Raw genomic sequence first — 19,543 nt, forward strand, 5'->3', positions numbered from 1 at the left:
AAAATCAAACGTCAATTGATATAATTAATGTTTAAATTCATATAATATTTTTTTTTTAATTAACTTATCTAACGTCCACTTGTTAAATTTTTTTTTTCTCTTTTTATATGTTTCTAGGGGTTGCATGATTTTTAGCTTTTCACTCTATTCCTTTACATCCTTTTATTTTCGGCACGTGCATGACAACATTACAAGTTTACAACCCCTCCAAACTCATTATAAATACAACTACTTTCTGCCCTCAAAATACCAAGGCAGTTGCTACAACTACCTTAACTTCTCCTCTGTCTCTTTCCCTCATTTCACTTTGCATTTATTCATATTTGTTTTTGCTAAATGTTGTTGCTAGATAAGTTCTATAATTGTCTCTTCTCCTAAATATTCCACTTGCCAATTGCATTATTTCTAAAATACATAAACATTAAGTAACTAAAAAACTGAAAATGAATTCTGACATGATCAACCATAATGGTTACAATGGCTACCACAACCTCACACAAGCAACATCTCTAGACAAAGATGAACAATTAGCCGGTTTCGCAGTGACTTTAGCAAATGCTGCTGCTTTACCAATGATCCTCAAATCTGCCTTTGAGCTTAAAATTCTTGACATAATTTTAGATGCAGGAGAAGGCGCGTGGATCTCAACTCGCGAAATCGCGAAGGAAATTGGGGCTAAGAACCCTAATGCCCCGATCTTGTTGGACCGGATGCTCAGGCTCCTAGCAAGCCACTCAGTCTTAACTTGCAAGCTTCAAAAGGGTGAAAATGGTGTATTTCAAAGGGTTTATGGACCAGCACCCCTTTGTAAGTACCTTGCTAGTAATGATGGTGAAGGCTCTCTTGGCCCATTGCTTGTTTTACACCATGACAAGGTCATGATGGAAAGTTGGTATGATAAATCTCTTATTTTCTTCATTTTGTAACTATTTTTTGCCTTTCATTTTGTTAGATTAGCCCAATGGAATATTTTTGATTTGTATGTTTTCAGGTCATCGAGGAAATAAGCAAGCATGGCTCATATATTGGCTCATAATGCATGAATGAATAACGTAGAAAGGGACATAAATAATGATGGACCTTTGTCTCTTTTTTGAATCATTTCTAAATTACCACAACTCTAGAAGCAGCTTATACTATTGGCCTATTAGGAAATGAAAAGTTAGTCCATCATCATCAACTTTTATCTCCAAGTATAAAATAACTAAAATTGGAATATACGAATGGACTATTATGTAAATTCATTGGATCAGATTTAGAACTCATTATATTTTCTATTTCATATTTAGATATCTAATAATATGATGTTTAGTCTTTCTCGAGTTTTAAATACATGAACTTGTCACTAGATTACTTTTAATCAAAGTAATGTGGACGTAGTGAGTTATATAAGTTATATACTTCCTCCGTTTCTTTTTACTCGCTACACTTTCTATTATGGGAAGTTTCATATTACTTGCTACACTTTTTTTTTGGGCAATAAACTCTCTCTATCTCTCTCCTCCCACATGGGTTCCTTTTCTTTTTACACTCTACATCTCTCTTCTCCAAAAATTGCCTAAGAGTCCGTGAAATGAGAAGTGTAGCGAGTAAAAAGAAACGGAGGAAGTAATCACTAAGTCGCTAGCTGCACGTGCACTACTAGCTTCCACCACATCACCTCAATTAATTTGAGGCTGCTCAACAGAGGCAACTTTTATGGTATACATTAAAGGCTAATTTTCTATCCATTGCTAATTTTAGACGGTGTAAAATTACCAAAAAATAGTAAGTACAAATGTGGATAATGAGCCAAGAAAAAATAAAGGTGACTAAGAAAGACAATGTTTATTATACCTGAGGACTAAGTGTGCGGTGGATATTTTAGCTAAGAAATGTTTCATAATCAAATTTATGTGCCTTTTCTTGTATGCTGTAAAAAAGATTCATTAATCAATTAGTTAGGAAGGTCAGATCAGATCAAAATAATGAGCTAATCTATTATGAATTTAATATTCTTTAATTGGAATCAAATATATTGAAGAACACTCTAAAGGGAAAGAAAGATAAAATTAGTGATTGGGACAACTTTAAACTTACAATTTTTATTTGAAGGGTAAATATTAACATTGTCAATTTCCCACCTCCTACGTGAGGATATTGTTGGAATGACTTCTGCTAGACTTGTTACCTAGGTATTTTTTGTTTTTATTTGAATAAAATGGGTACCTCCCTTCATTTGCACCAAAAAAAAATTTAACTTAGAAAATTTGCTAAATTATATTTTAGAAAAACTGCATCAGTATGACACTTTCGATGCCAAGAGTATAACGTTCCTACTAACGTTTTCTCAATGTTTTTGTGACTAACTTAAAATGTTTTAGTTTCTTGCCTTATACTCGTCTAATTTAGTTCTTTCCAATAGTGAAATTTGAGGTGGTGAATTAGATCTTGCATTTAGTTGGTAGTTTGCATTTAGTTTACTTTTACATTTTGGCAATTGGCCTTGCGCCTAGTGCAAAGGATACAATTTGTATTGCTAAATGCTAACTAATAATGTGTAATATGTAGGTTTCACTTGAATGATTACATAAAAGAAGGTGGTGTTCCATTTAAAAGGGCTCATGGGTTGATCCAATTTGACTACACTGGAACAGATGCAAGGTTCAACCATGTCTTCAACCAAGGAATGGCACATCACACCATCTTAGTCATGAAAAAACTCCTTCAAAAGTACAAGGGCTTTGATGATGTTAAGGTTTTGGTTGATGTGGGTGGTAATATTGGGGTTAATGTCAGTATAATTGTTGCTAAGCACCCTCACATTAAGGGCCTTAACTATGATTTGCCTCATGTTATTGCTGATGCTCCTTCATATCCTGGTAACATTCATTATTTACTCTAATTAATTATATCTCTCCCTTAATCATGGAAATTGAAAATAGAAAATAGAAATTGATGTTTTATTTGGTGTATTTTTTGTGTTCTTAATAGGTGTGGAGCATGTTGGTGGTGACATGTTTGAGAGTGTTCCACATGCGGACGCTATCTTCATGAAGGTAGTAGAAGAGACCTCATAATCGTACAATTTGTATTATTATATAGTCGGGTGTACTTCTATATGATGATGTGATGTATTGATTGTATAAATTAAAGAGATCAATAATCACTGAAAGTCAAAAGACTTAAAGTTAAAAGAAGGTACAAAAGTACTTTTAGTAACATGATCGCATGAATATACTCTAATACATGATTTTAATATTTTGTTAGGATCAGAACACATGACAAATAAGATAACTTCATTAGTTGAGAACGCTAACATGACATCAAACTATCATATTATCGTAATATAAAATAATTTGAAGTAACATCATCCAACCCAATTTTTTTGAAACACTAATTGAGAAATTTTGTTGATGGGTGACTTTTTTTCTATGACAGTGGGTGTTACACGATTGGAGCGACGAGCATTGCTTAAAAATACTCAAGAATTGTTACCAAGCTCTACCAAAGGGAGGGAAAATCATCCTTGTGGAATCACTAATACCAGTAATTCCAGAAGACAATCTAGAATCACACATGGTATTTAGCTTGGATTCACACACTTTGGTGCATAACCAAGGTGGTAAAGAAAGATCCAAAGAAGATTTTGAGTCTTTGTTTACTCAAACTGGCTTTTCTGAGATTAATGTCATTTGCTGTGCTTACGACACTTGGGTTATGGAGATCTTCAAGAATTAATCTTCAATTAATTACCAATCTTAATTCCTGTATTAGCTAGCAAATATATAGTAATTGAAGTTTGTTGGTTGATATTTTGAGTTTGTATTATGTTTCTTTTGCTAGCTAGCTTCACTTAGCTAGCTAAGTCAGTGGATTGCCAATTCGTCCAGGATGATAATAGCTACAATTTTTTGTGGCTAGAATTACCAAGTGATGTATAATGTTTGTGGTTTGTATAAATAAGGCATCCAATTGTATTTCTTCAATCCTTGCTATGTGAATTGTCTTTTGTTTTCCTTTATTAACTTTTGATCACTGAAGTTTGAGGATTTTAATGTTAAGTTAAAAGCCAAAATAGAAATAAGGCATGCAGATAACAAGGGAGTTTTGTAATCAAACTAAATCAATACCATATGATACAAGTTTCACCCAGAGTTAGACAAAAATTGACATGACACGACAACACGACACGACCAGATATGAGAGTAATGGGTTGGTGCTAAGGATTTCCAAACCTTTTAGTTAAACAAGCCGGGCAATCGACACGACACGGCATGTTTTACTAAATGGCTTGGGTTAGTATTGAGGTTTTCACCATGAACTGTCACGCTTGAACCCAATTCACACATTTACTACACAAATATAGGATATTAATATAGAAAACTCATTAAAAATTACCAATTAGTAGCTTAACACGATAACATGATACGAACCAGCTATGAAATAGTGGGCTAGTGCTGAGATATCTCAACATGCTTAATTAAACCGGTCAACACGACATATCACATTTTTTAAATGGGTTGGATTAGTGTCAAGGGTTTTCGAACTCGTTTATATGTGATAGGAACATGGATACGACATAAGCACGACCTTTCACCAACTCTAATTCTGTTTCTTTTCAAAATTGATTTAAACGTATGTGATATTTTTGCATGCATAAGCCATTATTGAAGATAGTAGAAAAAAGTATTGAACGATCACTTAAAACTAACTTATTCAGAGACAAGTACCTAGCTACAAATTAATAAATACAAACATCTCTAAAATATATATGATCACCTCAATATGACAATATCACAATTAGAGACTTTGTGTTGAAGGTGTAGCACTTCCAACTTGAGCTAACTACGCCTCTAGGCCGTAAGTCATTAGTTCGTACCATCACGGTGACGACAGTGTGGTAGCTAGACAAATTTGGGGGAGGATGCATGGAGATTAAAGAAGAAACAAGATGGAATATTCTTAATAGAAAGAGAGAGGTTAAGCACTTAAGAATTCATCTGGCAAGGGTAATTATTTTTTAGTGTTCGTAATATTGCAAGAGAAGTCTTATTTTAGTATTCGGGGTAATCAAAGGTTATATCTTATCATTTGTTTTTTATTAAGAAAAATTCAGAATAGTAATAGAAGGTAATGAACTTCCGTAAGATATAAGAGATGTTTGGAGATGGATAAATATTACTATGGACATTGGCATGGAATAAGTATTTCTAAGCATCCTCTAAAAAGAAGTGGAATGAGTAAAGATGAAAAGGAAAGGCGTATATAGGTTTCTAAAGTGGAAAGAGTCGATGTTTATAGTTTGAGTGCTTCTTCGATGTATAACATGTTACATCATAAATTATTGTGTACCATGCATAAGGACATGGACTTTAACAAGAACAAGATGGGTTATACAAATAATGACATGAATCTCATGTCATTTTATTATTTATTTTACATGTAGTTTGAGTTTTAGCTTATTGTTTATGTTCATCATTTCTCCATATTTATAGGCAGATTTGTTAATTAAGGTTTTTAAAGCTTGGAGTTCATGAAATATGAAAGATCATTCTATGCGCTTCAAAGTTGATTCAATCCTAGATTAGACTCATAAGAGACAGTGTGACAAAAGAAAGTGAAAAAGACATTATACCAAAGGAATCTTTATACCACAAATCATGGTCTAGTTACAATGATCTTTCAAAGACTTTTATAGTTATAACAAAACAAAAGTAATTAATAAACCTATGGTTGCACGATTTCTGTGTACATCATTTATTTGCCCTATAAAAAAATCTTAACAAATTTTGGACAAAATTTTAATATAATTAGTTTTTAGGTCCAGGTTATGTCCTGGATAATTATAATATTTATTTATTAACATTTTACTTTATAAGTTTAACACCAAACATTATTTGGTTTGGTGGTTGAGACTTTAGTATATAAGTTTGAGGTCATGAGATCAAATTTTATAAGATGCATTTTCTATTTTTTTTATTATATGCTAAGGGATAGCACCATGTGGCATAGTTCCTTGCTTACGAACGTCTTTTAATATATTAGTATAGATGAAAAATTGCGCAATTTTACATAACTTTATCTTGGATCTTTAATTTTAAAAAATCCCAACATTTAGCTTTTGTGATATGTGACTTCATCAATAGAATATTTAACAATATTGTTATATGTTATTGTTCTAAAATAAACTGTTGAAATACGACTTGAGATATCTAGTGCTAAGATAAACCAAGCATGTGGTCTAGCTTAGGTTAATTAGAAGGATAGGAGTACTATATAAACCTTCTAATTATCTCTTGTCCCCATTATTCTGTAATTCGTACAATCTCTCATAAAGATAATATAAATCGTTTTTCCTATGTCTTTGGACAACTAACATATTGTAAGTGAACCGTGTTAAATCTTTGTGTTGTTCTTCATTAATTATTATTTGTTCGTTAATTGCATCTGTGACAACATAGACATTAACTAGCTATTAGTGGTTACATCTTTTTCTACCAACAGAAAAAAGAACATAAATGATCTCAAACAAAATCAAAATGAATTTTTTAATTTTATAACAAAAATTAACAATAATAATTGAACTTGCTCACTTAGTTAAGGATGTATTCTATATTCCTAAACTTCTATTGACTTATTTGAACTCATTTAAAACTTATTTTTACGCTTATATTATGTTGTTAATTAGTCTCAACTTATTATGGAAACCTATAATTAAAACCTCTTCTAAGGCTTATACTAAAGTCCTAAACTCAAGTTATATATAAAGTCAAAAGAAGCTAAAAATAACACTAACTTATTATACTTCCTATACCTTAATTATTAGTTTGTTACCGACATCATTTTATAGTATACGACATTGAACAAGAAGATTCTAATTTGACAAAAAGATTCAAGTCTAACCACCCATGCATCAACAACTTTAAGTAGAATATATCAACAAAACTGTCAATTAAAAAATTCCAATCAATGAAAGTTTGAACCAAAGCCATATTAACCAAACATGTCTTGTCAATTGTTATAATGTTATCTCCCTTGAATGTACTATCTGTTTTGTGTCTCCACGTGTACCTATAAAATCAGTAACACATTAAGGTAATAGACTAATAGTACTTTTTTGTGCTTTTTGTGGGTAGTTGGGAGGTAATTAGGACATGACAAGTGGGGGTAATATTTTCAATTTATCATGTGCTTGCTTGTGTCGTCTACTTTTCATTGTGTCTTGTTGTCCATATATTGATCAATCGTACTCTTTCAATTGTTATCCTTGCATTAACTTAATGGCTTTTAACATGTGAGAAGTCTCGAGAAATAAAAGGACTTGCAAAGAACAAAGATCAATCATATTCATTTTAGTGATGTTGAGGGTGATTGCTTTCTCAAATCAAGAAGGGAAGATGAACAACATATGTTGATATACATAAATTATTATAATAGACAGTCTAATTTTAATATAAAATTAAATAATTTAATCTTATATTTTTCTAATAAATCAATTCCATTTCTTTCTAATCCAACACTATTTCTAAGTATCATGCATCATTTTAGTCGTCTATTTTATTCTCTCCTTCCTTTATTTCTTTTTGAATCTTGAATTACAACAAACAATTTTTAAAAATAGTCGGGCCGTCTTACGAAATGGATTAAACTAGCTAGTCACTAAATGAATTAAAGAATGTGATTACTGAATAAATTAAATTGGTCACTGAATAGATTAAAATGATCACTAAGTTGATTAAACTAGTCACTATGTTCAGAAAGGTGGTCCATTCTCTTCTTAATATTGAACTTGGACTGCGCATACTTTTAAGTTAAAAGTAGATGGTCTTTTACAATACTATACTGATATACACAAAGCATTAATCCTTAGTCTTTATAACAAGTAAATCTACTAAGCTAATAAATGCTTTCTTGCTAAAAAAACCTCTAAACACAACTGTACATTATGATAATGACGTTGGTGCATGGCTAGGTATTGTAAAATATCTTGACATATATTTTTTTGGGTTTTTTTAAACGCAATTTACCTTTTTGGTTAGACTATTGGAAAAATTGTTGCGTCTTAAAAAAAATTATTATCAATTTTTTTATACATGTCGTTCCATATTACATATAATCAACTTATTTGTCTTCTTGATGAGTACAATAGCATTATTCATTATATATCATTTTCCATTGATAGTACTCATTCAAATTATATCTTTGCTAATGGTGCGTGCCTAATAGCTTACAAAATGTGAAGGTCCCAACAGAAATTTTTTTTTAAAATGGAATGAATTTAAAATTTTCGAGCATGTTAGGTCTTGTTCATTATCGTTTTTTGTTTTCAGTTTTTAGTTTTTTTGAAAACTAAAAACCAAAAACAGGAAACCAGAAAAAGTGATTTTCACTTTTTAGTTGTCAGTTTTCAAAATCATCATGTTCGCAATAAGTTTGACTAATTTTTTGTTTATTATAGGCCGTATATCATATGACTTTGAAAATCAAAAAATCAAAAAAACAGAAAACCACAGTAATACCGAACGGGCCCTTAGCTAATAGCTGGTGATGTGATTTATCATGTTGGCTTTACATTTTTAGAGTGTTAATGCCATAGGAAATCATATGATTAATGTGGTAGAAAATCACATAGATGAGTAACTTTAAGGTTGATGAACGAAGTTATGTCGCTACTTTAATTTGCTTTGATCTCTAAGCGACTTTAATTATTAAACTTGCAAATGGTATGTGTAAATATAGAACATTTTATACATCCTTTATGCAAACATATCAGAAGTTTCCTGATATGAACTGATAATCTCTACTATATAAGAAAAAGAGAGAGAGTTATAGTGTCTCCGTTTGAAGAGATTGTTTTACCCTCATTTTCTTTCTAAATTACAAAATCAATTTCTACTAAAATGAGACTTCAAAAAAAACTGCCGGAAATACAATTATAACAATCAATGACAAGTTAACTCAAAACAATAAAATTGCATAATTCACGTTACAAATCACTCAAATGAGTAAACTTTACAAAGACAGGATAATTTAATTACAAACTATAACCCATTAGTAATTACATACTCCCTCAATAAGCCATTAGTAATTACATACTCCCTCTGTTTTTTTTATCATTCTCACTTTCCTATGCATGTCTTCCGATGCACGCACGTTTTAAACTTATATATCTTTCATTATATATTAGCAAAAATTATAACGATTGAATATTAATAAAGTACTAATTGAGACAAATCAAACTAGACCCCACATGACTATATTTTTCTTATAAATTGAGAACATCTGAGAAGATTCTTTCTAAGCGTGAATAGTATCAAGATTCCAAGTGAGAAAGATTAAAAAAAAAAAAAACAGAGGGAGTAGTCCGTTCCCAAGAACCATTTACAATTACACTACAATGTCAATACAAATTACAGACTAAGAAAAACATACGATTTCAAATGGGAGTTCACATTTATCCATTGACGATTTGCGAACTTCTAAAAAAATGCATAATTCTTTTCAATCTTGCGAGTTATTTCAAATTAGTTGAAAAAAAAGATTACAACTCTCATACATGAATAATTTAACTCTGTATTGTATGGTATAAATTTCAAAATAATTATTTAAAAAATCAGTACATGTTTGTAACAAAAAAAGACACTATAAAATATAAATCAATTTTGAATACAATAAAAATGACACAAAAATCAAACTAAAAATAAAATTGCACTTATTTGTCAAAACAAATAAGTAGTGAAATAAAAAACCGATGAAAATGATTGATTTTATTGGAATTTCTTATGAATAATTTAAAACCCAGAAAAAGGAATAGAAGAAGTATGAACAAATAAAAACCCAAAAGAAAGATTAGCAGAAGTATGAATAACTAAAAACTCGGAAAAAGAAGTAGAAGAAGTCTTGAAAAAACAAAAGAAAAGAAAAAGGAAAAGCGGATGATCAAAAACTTTGGCGACAAATTCCTTTAAAAAATCATCTTCAGAAATACAATTCTACTGGCCTACGCTACTTCAAGTCTCCATTTAAGCCAATTGATTTTGAAATGAAATTCAATTACTCTTGTACATAGTCACACTTTTCTGTGAAGTTCACCTATGAGGTTGCTATGAGTGTAAGCCATAATTGTTAGGACTTAGGAGAATGAACTTAAGCATACTTATTGGTGCTCTGGACCATATTATTAGAGTTAAATAAGCTTGCCATGTTTTTATAAGGATTTTTTAACAAGAGTAATACTTTCTCCGTTCTGTTTTAAATGAAACGTTTGCTTTTTCACGCAACCCAATACGCTTCTTTAATCATTAATATCTTGAGAACGTATTGTGTCGGACGACTTTCAGGTGGTTCCAATTTTTTTTCAGGTAGTCTTCATTTTTTTTCAGGTGGTTCCAATTTTTTTTCAGGTAGTCTTCATTTTGTTTTCAGTTAGTCTTCTTTGTTTTTCAGTGGGTTTTTGTGCTTCAGTAAGATTTACTTGGGTTTCAGTTGGTCTTTATTCTTTTTCAGGTAGTCTATATTTTTCTTCAGGTAGTCTTCATTTTGTTTCAGTTAGTCCATTATTTCTTTCAGTTGGCCCATTATTTCTTTCAGTTGGTCCAACTGAAAGAAAAGAAAGTCTAACTGAAAGAAAAGAAAGTCTAACTGAAAGAAAAGAAAGTCCAACTGAAAGAAAAGAAAGTCCAACTGAAAGAACACAAAGTCTAACTGAAAGAAAACGAAGTCCAACTGAAAGAAAAGAAAGTCCAACTGAAAAGAAAACTAACCTGAAAACAATCATCCTTCGAATTGATAAAAACAACCATGGCATTGTTATAAGCAAGGAATCACCACTCACCACATTCTCACAATCTCACCATCCTTCGAATTGAAAGTAAACCAAATTCGAATTGTCTGATATCAACATTCTTCTCCTAAGTCGGGTGCTTTTCAAGTAATAATGCGGCAAAATTTCATCAACTTCAATCAAATTTCTAGGACCTCCACCCTTTTTTCTTCTTGCTGCACCTTTCTTTCCTTTACCACCTGCTGTATCCATTGTTGTTTTTTCTCTCTCCTAAATGAAGTTTATATTTTCTGGAAAAATTGTATGTATGTATGTGTAAGAATTTTGAGTGTGATGGAAGATGAATGAAAATGGATGATGATGAATGGTTGTGCTCAGTTTTGGTTTTTCACCGGCGGCAACGGAGGAAGAAGATGAAGAAGGAGAAGCGGTGCCGTTCTCGCGGCTTCGTCCGATGGAAAATGTTAGGTCAGACGGTCTGACCCAATACTTTCACTAATATCTTTAGTTGTGCACACGTAAAAAATACTTCCTCCGTTTCAAAATAGATGGTACATTGTGATTAAAACGGACTCCTAGGCAAAATTTCATAAGTATGTTTAAGTAGTATAAAGGGAGGTAGATTAATTCTAGTGGTCCCATGTGAAAAGGAGGGAGAAAGAAAAAATTGGGGACCACATGAATTAATTAAGTAAAATGGTAAAAGTGTAAGGCAAAAGTTACTAAATAAGGAAAAAAAAAAAACAATGTATCATCTATTTTGAAACACCCATAAATAGACAATGTATCATCTATTTTGAAACGGAGGAAGTATAAAAAAACTATAATTTGATAGTATGCATCGAGACGAATCTAACAAGATCCCACTTGACTATGTTTTTCTTTATATAATGGCGATAAATTGGAGTCAAAATTGATCAAGGAATAGTGTCATTTTGCACAATGTTTCATTTAAAACAGAACGGATGAAGTATAAACTTTTACCCGTTCTTTCGTAATAATACAAACTTTTGATTAATTTTTAATAATACAAACTTTTGATCAAAATTCCTCCAGTAGGGCAATATCGTTGTTAGCTTGTTGTAGGAGGTAACAAGGTGAGGTGGTTCAGGTGGGTCCGGGGTTGGGGGAGGAGAAAGAAAGAAGAAAGATCATTTTGTAATTTTTTTTGACCTGTTTTACCCATTACAAGTCAACTTGACCAACTGGAGGAATTTTGATTCAAAGTTTGTATTATTAATTATTAAAAAAAAATAAAAAATTTATACTATTATGAGAAAACGGGCAAAAGTTTATATTATTATAGTTAAAAAATCCTTTTTATAATTGCACAGTGGACATATACAGTAATCAATCATGCATTTGTCTGAAATCGAATAACTCGAAATTAAAATACAGGATATTTTAAAAGGGGGTTGCTAAATGCAACATTTATTTACCATGTACAACCCATCTAAATTCCAAAATTACCCTTATTCACTCACAACTCATTTCTCCCTCTTCCTCTCCTCTCTCATCACCCTCTTCCTCTTCGAAGATTTTTGGTTCACGAAATTTCACAAATTCGTCCACCATTATACCCCAAATTCGTTTCCAAGCTCTTCAATCTTTTAGAAAATGCTGGAAAATTGATAAATGACTAGATCTTATACACATTTCGGGTTCAATATCAAGCGAATAAGTTTTTTGAATTTCGTCCAACTTTCTTTCAGAATTTCGAAGGGAATACTGGTATTTCGTGCAAGGTGCACGAAACGGATCCAATTGTTTCGTGCAGATTGCACGAAACAGAATCATCTGTTTCGTGTAGTCCACACGAAACAGAATCAATTGTTTCGTGTAATCTACACGAAACGGAATCATCTGTTTCGTGTAGTCTACACGAAACAGACATTACGAAAAAAAAATTACAACTTGAATCTGCGAAAAAAAATTCACAACCTGCATCATAATTACGAAAAAAAATTCACAACTTACATCAGATTGAAATTCGATTGGGTCAAAATTATGGTCCATTGAATATCAAATTAAAATTTGTAGATCTTCGATGAAGTTTTTTATATCTAACAGTTAGAGAGGAGGAGAGAATATTTTTAGAGAGAAAAAGGGTTTTTTAGAAAGAATATGATAATAAGGGTTTTTTGGGGTTTTTTTAAGGCTGCGTTAGTAAAGTAAGGCTGCGTTTAGCAACCATGTTTTAAAAAGTTCACAATGAACCACATCGGCCCAAGTGCTTGAGCCCTCATAAGCCCAAACACAACTACTGAAAAACAAAGAAATAGGGCTTCAAATCTGGTATCATATGTACCTCTTAACAAAGATCCGGCCCATTACTGGAATGATCTATGCACGTCAATTTATAGGCCCATAATGCTAGTCCTCAAAGGATCAAAATGTTTTGTAATTTTCTAACAATATGAATTTGTCGCCATATCTATTCATAATTGCAACTAAAGGGAAAAGGGCAAAAAGAACTAATATTGAAAATGCGTATATACTACTATATTTTGAATTTCATATGCATTGCTAATCTTTCTAGCTAACTACCTGTAAAACTCCTAGCAAATTCATTATAACAAACTTCATTTGGTTTCCTTTTGGTGACAAGAAGTTAGATTTAGTACGGAATTTAGACTCCTACATAAATAAAATAAAGTTTTTGTGAGTTCATTAGTACAAGATAACTAGCCATTTCCATGAGAATAAAATTTGTGTGTTGCAAATGATTTTTTGAAACTTTACGTTTTTCAACAACTACTTTTAAAATAGTGTTTAGCAGTTGGACCAACACAATACTCTGCTATAAAAGGTAAAAATAGTGCTAAGTTATGGAGTAGTGTTTTTGCTTAATTTTTAGTGATGATGTGTAGTGTTTTGAAAAAAAAAAAAAAACAATTAGCTTATCAAGTAGAGACTGCTTTCAATGTAAGTTTAAAAAGTAGAATGTAGGTTTTTCTTTATTTATTAGTATACAAATTACTAGTTTTACCAAACTCTTATTGTTTCAAAAACTATTTTAACACTAACAGATATTCTTACTTCCTTCTAATATCAAGCACAACAACCAAATTGTATTGTGGCGTGGAAAGATTACTATTGTGAAGAGAAAATAAGAAATTCCTTGGAAGATCACATAAGTTCTAACCTTTTGCACCAGAAGTTGGAAGTAACACTGGCACGATGCACGAGCTAATTTTGGTTGGCAAAAAACAGATGGTTAAGTGTGTTCATGCAAGCTAAGACATGATCAGAAAGATGGGATAATTTCCTGAAGCATAGACCATGCATCTGGTTTATTAGTGAAGAATATAATATATACTCCATATATATCCCATAATTCATAGGGTGCTCAACTATCAGTATGACAATATATATATATATATATATATAGGGAGCAGGATCTAGACAGAGAAGCAATAAGCCAATTAGCTTAGAAAGGGTGTGATGTTGTTCTCCCATGTACTTGGAAGATGTCATCAAAAATACAGAATCTTACTCATCTATGAGTAGGATTGGGACCCATTTTGTGGTGTTTGGATAATACTTCAAACCATTTTTTTTTCTTCAAAATCTTTAACCCTTTTTCCATTTTGTATCTAATTGTGTACTCTCGACGGAAATGGTTGGCAAGCGACTAGTGGCGGATCTTGAAATTTTTTTTATCAGGGGTCAATTACTTACTTTAGATTTATCAGTTGATATCTATACTACATGGACAAAGTTACAAGTACATAATATGGGCATGAATCCGAGTACCGATGCGACAAATCTAAAAATTACATATATGGAAACATCGTTCTAAAGTTGGATACGAATACAGTGTGTAGTGTTTTTCTTTTTAGATATATGATATTCATTTAATTATTAAATAATTTTTCAGATTTCTAAAAAGATGAAATAGGAAATCTAAAAGTCTAAAACTTTTAATAACATAAAATAAAATACATATATAAGAAAAAATTGATGAAGTAAAAGAAATCAATAATAAATAAGAAAGGCTTACAGAAAAACAAAAAAATGAGTCACAATTCACAACACGTGAGTACAAGGAGAATGGAAAAAACATCATCATTACATTACTGACACTTCAGTTTGTGGTCCCTATTTTCTCCTTATAACTCACGTCTCATGGAGACACAAACTAGGTAATACTGAATTGCGCTTTTTTTTTGGGCGAAGTTAAACAATAAAGCGGTAGAACTTTCCCAAAATCTTTTAAGGGACCCCATCCCGCCCCTTAAAAGATCCGCCTCTAGATGTGACTTAGAATTTAAGGGTTGAAAGTACATGGTCTCTCAAGTAGTTCATGTGTGTTAGTCTATGTATTAATTATTCATTAGTGATTTGTTATTTTATTTCATGTAATTTGTTGCAGCTTAAAAGAAGTTAATCCCTTGTGTGGTTCCTTTAATTTGGTGGTATGTTTCCAGCTTTAAGTGTATCACTTGCTAACAATTGACAAGTTTTTATCATGAGTGGTAATCATATTTTTCTCAGAGTTTATTTAGGATTGTAGTTTATACTACCTCCGTACTTTTTTAGTTGCACCATTTGGTTTGGTGACACTATTCATCAATCAACTTTGTTAAGTTATCTCGCATTATTATATAAGAAAAAACATAGTCAAGTGGGGTCTTGTTAGATTCGTCTCAATGCGAGGATTCCAAATATCAAATTTTTATATTTTTTACTTGCACCCAATAAGAGATATTAACGTTCAAAGAATCGTCTCGGCAAATGTGAAAAAGCAAATGGTGCAACTAAAAAAATACAGAGGTAGTATATAACAAGTTTAAAATCAAGTGAAAGTATTGTGTCAGACCGTCTGACCTTAAGAATTGGTCTGATGGCCTGCCACTTCAATTTTTTCACAAAGCTAATACAAAGTATCTGATGCTGCTCATCTCCAGTTCGTATACTCTGTTTGACACATCATTATATATTTATCATTATCCATTCATTATCGACATCTCGTTCTCTTCTAGATTCTCCTCGTCACCGGATTTCGTCGGCGACACCGTCCTCAGCGCGGCAACCGGAGGCGCGCAGCCACCGTAACAGGTGTCGGCGTAAATGAAAGGATATACTAGTACTACTATGTAACAAAAATCCCACATTATAATCATCTGAATATAGAATATATATGTAGAAATATATGTAGTAATCCAAATTATTTCCGACTCTTCTTTAGTTGGTTGATCATTTCGCATTTGGGATGGCACAACATCCTGTAGAAGTCCATCATCTCTAACCTGGTTCATGGAGGAAGAACGAGGAGGACGCGACATGTTTCTCTGAAGAGCAATCGTGTTAGGTTGTTGGCCGCCACCATTAGTACCATCACCACCGCTAGTAAGATGAAGAGTAATTCTATTAAATGAAGTAAGTTATTTTCATTTAGAGGTAAGTTGCTTTCATTTAGAGGTAAGTTGCTTTCATTTACTTAAGTTTTGTTTTCAGTGAATAAAACACGTAAATGAAACAATAAGATAAGTAACTGAACTTAAAAGACATCCAACTGAAAAAAATTTCAAACCAACTGAACAAAAATTGAAACCAACTGAAAAAAAGTTGGAACCAACTGAACAAAAATTGAAACCAACTAAAATTTTTTTGAAACCAACTGAAAAAAATTGAAACCAACTGAAAGTCGTCCGACCAAATATTATAGTCGGACGGTCTGACACAATACCTTCTCTAAAATCAATTACATAATTCTACATACTAACAATACTTAGTATCACAAGTTCTATTTATAAAATTTGAAAATTGATTCCCCAATCAAAAACCTATATTAATTTGAAAATTGAACAATTAGCTTAAACCTCAATATCTTACATATGTTATTTAGAAGTTTAGAGAGGTGAATTTTTATTAAAGAGATCTTTGGAATTCAAAGAACATCTTGGAGAATTATGAAATATTAAAAAAGGAGATGAAATTTAATAAGGAAAATAGAGGAGTGAGGCCCTCCGACGTAATTTAATGTATGAACGATAATCCTTAGCTGGTAATGCTAGTAGCATAAGTCAATGCCATCTTTAGTTAGTACTCCCTCCGTCCCATAATATAAGTCCTGATTCTGTTTTTACGCGGGAATTAAGGTTAAATGGAATCTTGTTTTATTTGAATAAAAAAAATTATTTTTATTGAGAAACACTTACATTGCTTTTTTCTTTTTAACAAAAAATAAAAACTGTCATTTAATGTTGCATGGTTTGATGTGTAGAGGAGTTTAATGAGGTAAAAGATTCCATTTTGTCATTAATAAGGTGCATTGGAAGTTGAAATTATGATGACATTTTGGGAATTAAACTATTTTCATGAGGGTATTTTGGGTATAATTATTGATTGAAAATAGAAATAAGACTTATATTTTGGGACACCTTATAAGGAAACAGGACTTATATTATGGGACGGAGGGAGTATTAAAAGTTGATATTATATACTTCATCCGTTTCATAATAAGTGAAATATAGGGATTGGGCACAAGATTTGATAAACATCACTTTCAAAAGCCAAAAAGTCATAAAATACCCTTCTTATTATCAAAAGGAGGAGAGAGAAAAGCAAACCACACTAGTTTGTGATGGTTATTCTTGTCATTTTATAACTTTCTTTTTTCCATTTAAGGTATGTTTCACTTATTTTGAAAAGTTCTAAAATAGTAAGTGTTTGCTTTTTATTGAACGGAGGAAGTATGTACATATTGTGGTGAATCCAATAAGACTGCATATGAGCATGTAATTTTATACTTCATCCGTTTAAAAATAGTTGCACCGTCTCATGTTTTCACGCTTGTCGATGTATGATTTGAATGTTAATATCGTCAATTATTAATTAGTAAAATTATAAAAAGTTAATAATAAAAAATTATATATACATCGAGACGAATCTAACAAAATTTCATATGGCTCTGTTTTTTCCTAAAGTATAAATCACCAAAGATAATTAAAGTATAAGATGAATATATATATTAGTGACCGTATTAATCAAAATTATTAAAGTTTGACTGTCAAAATAAAAACATAAACTAGCTTTTGGAACGAATAAAGTATAAAATGAAAAGCTTGTTTTATAGACCAGTAATATTAAGCCGGACATAAAATGGTATAGAAAAGTGCAAAATTTGAACTCATGACAATGGTATTTTTGTAAATTCTATAAAGTATCTAGAGTCAAACTTTTCTAAACAAGCTTATTTTTGTGCATATTTTTTGCAGCCGCATAATATATATATATATATATATATGTATATATATATATATATATATATGTATGTATATATATATATATATATGTATATGTATATATGTATATATATATGTATATATGTATGTATATATGTATATATATATGTATATATGTATGTATATATGTATATATATGTATATATATATATGTATATGTATATATGTATATATGTATATATGTATATATGTATATGTATATATATATATGTATATATGTATATATATATATGTATATATGTATATATATATGTATATGTATATATGTATATATATATGTATATGTACATATACATATATATATGTATATATGTATATTTTTTTTTTTTTGAAAGAGAAATTTCATTAATTGAAGGCCAAACGGCATCTACAATAGGTATTAAAGTAAAACAAGATACAATTAAACAAGACTAAATCAAATTCGTCTTCGAAGAAACTACAATGAACCAGATCGAACAATACAGCACTGCCCTCTTGTATTTGCTGAATCAAGCAGCTATTGATGAGGAAGTCTATCATTCTGATATAGTTTGGGAAGAACATTCTTGATTGAATCAGGTTGACCGCATCTGAGATTCCAATACCTTCATGTTGAGTCTCGAACTTCAACGAATGAGAATATATATATGTACATATGTATATGTACATATGTACATATGTATATATATATATATATATATATATATATATATATATATATATATATATAACTTTTATATTTTTTAGTTACATCATTTGATTTTGTGACACTATTAATTAGTCAATTTTATTAAATTATTTCGTATTATTATATAAAAAAACATAGGTAAGTACAGTCATATTAGACTCGTCTCGATGCGAGGATTTTAAATATTAAATTTTTATAAATGTACTTATACTTCCTTGTATTTTTTTTTTTTTTTATTTTTCTCACTTATAATCTTGACACTATTCACTATTAGAGAGAATCTTTAGATTTTTCTCAACATAGAAGAAAAAAATATAGTCATGTGAGGTATTGTTTGATTCATCTCAATGAGTATTTTATTAATATTGAATTATTATAATTCTTACTAATATGTAATGAAAGATATTTAATGTAGAATAAATGCATTGGTAAACGTGCAAAGTCAAAGTAGGAAAGATAAAAATAAATACAGAGCGAGTACTCAATAAAAGATCTTAATATTCAAAGTATAATTTCGACAAATGTGAAAAAATAAATGTTGCAACTAATAGAATATATACTCCATCCGCTTTTATTTATTTGCTACGTTTTGGTTTACACAAGAATTTACGAGATGTCATTTTCATTCTTTTTTAGTGTACTTTTTGACTTTTTTAACATTAAATTGAGTGGGAAAAGGGAAAAAAAGTAGTACTTTTTGGTAGAAAAAGTGAGAAACAAATATAATACTATTACTTTTGGTGGTCCAAGTCTCCTAATAAGAAAATATAGCAAATAAAAAAAAACACAACCCTTTTTGGAAAATGTAACAAATAAATAAAAGCAAAGAGAGTATATAATAAGGCCTTGTTTGGTTGACAA

At 30.7% G+C, this 19,543-nt stretch overlaps 1 protein-coding gene across 1 annotated transcript; it reads left to right on the forward strand.

The window, feature by feature from the left end:
• The first annotated feature begins 242 nt into the window (after positions 1–242).
• On the forward strand, positions 243–3,968 carry LOC104893230 (inositol 4-methyltransferase). Its single transcript, XM_010679335.4, has 4 exons — positions 243–892; positions 2,551–2,861; positions 2,974–3,038; positions 3,421–3,968. Exons 1-4 carry the CDS (start codon positions 444–446, stop codon positions 3,718–3,720), a joined length of 1,125 nt encoding a protein of 374 aa, XP_010677637.2. The 5' UTR covers positions 243–443; the 3' UTR covers positions 3,721–3,968.
• The last annotated feature ends 15,575 nt before the right edge of the window (positions 3,969–19,543 follow it).

This window comes from Beta vulgaris, chromosome 1 (genome assembly GCF_026745355.1).
Source record: "Beta vulgaris subsp. vulgaris cultivar EL10 chromosome 1, EL10.2, whole genome shotgun sequence".
NCBI lineage: Eukaryota > Viridiplantae > Streptophyta > Magnoliopsida > Caryophyllales > Amaranthaceae > Beta > Beta vulgaris.

Excerpts from the sequence above, each read along its gene's own strand:
- LOC104893230 (XM_010679335.4), top strand. The coding sequence starts at position 444 with ATGAATTCTGACATGATCAACCATAATGGTTACAATGGCTACCACAAC. Across the intron at positions 2,862-2,973 it reads TGATGCTCCTTCATATCCTG|GTGTGGAGCATGTTGGTGGT; the intron begins GTAACATTCATT and ends TGTTCTTAATAG. Across the intron at positions 3,039-3,420 it reads CGGACGCTATCTTCATGAAG|TGGGTGTTACACGATTGGAG; the intron begins GTAGTAGAAGAG and ends TTTCTATGACAG.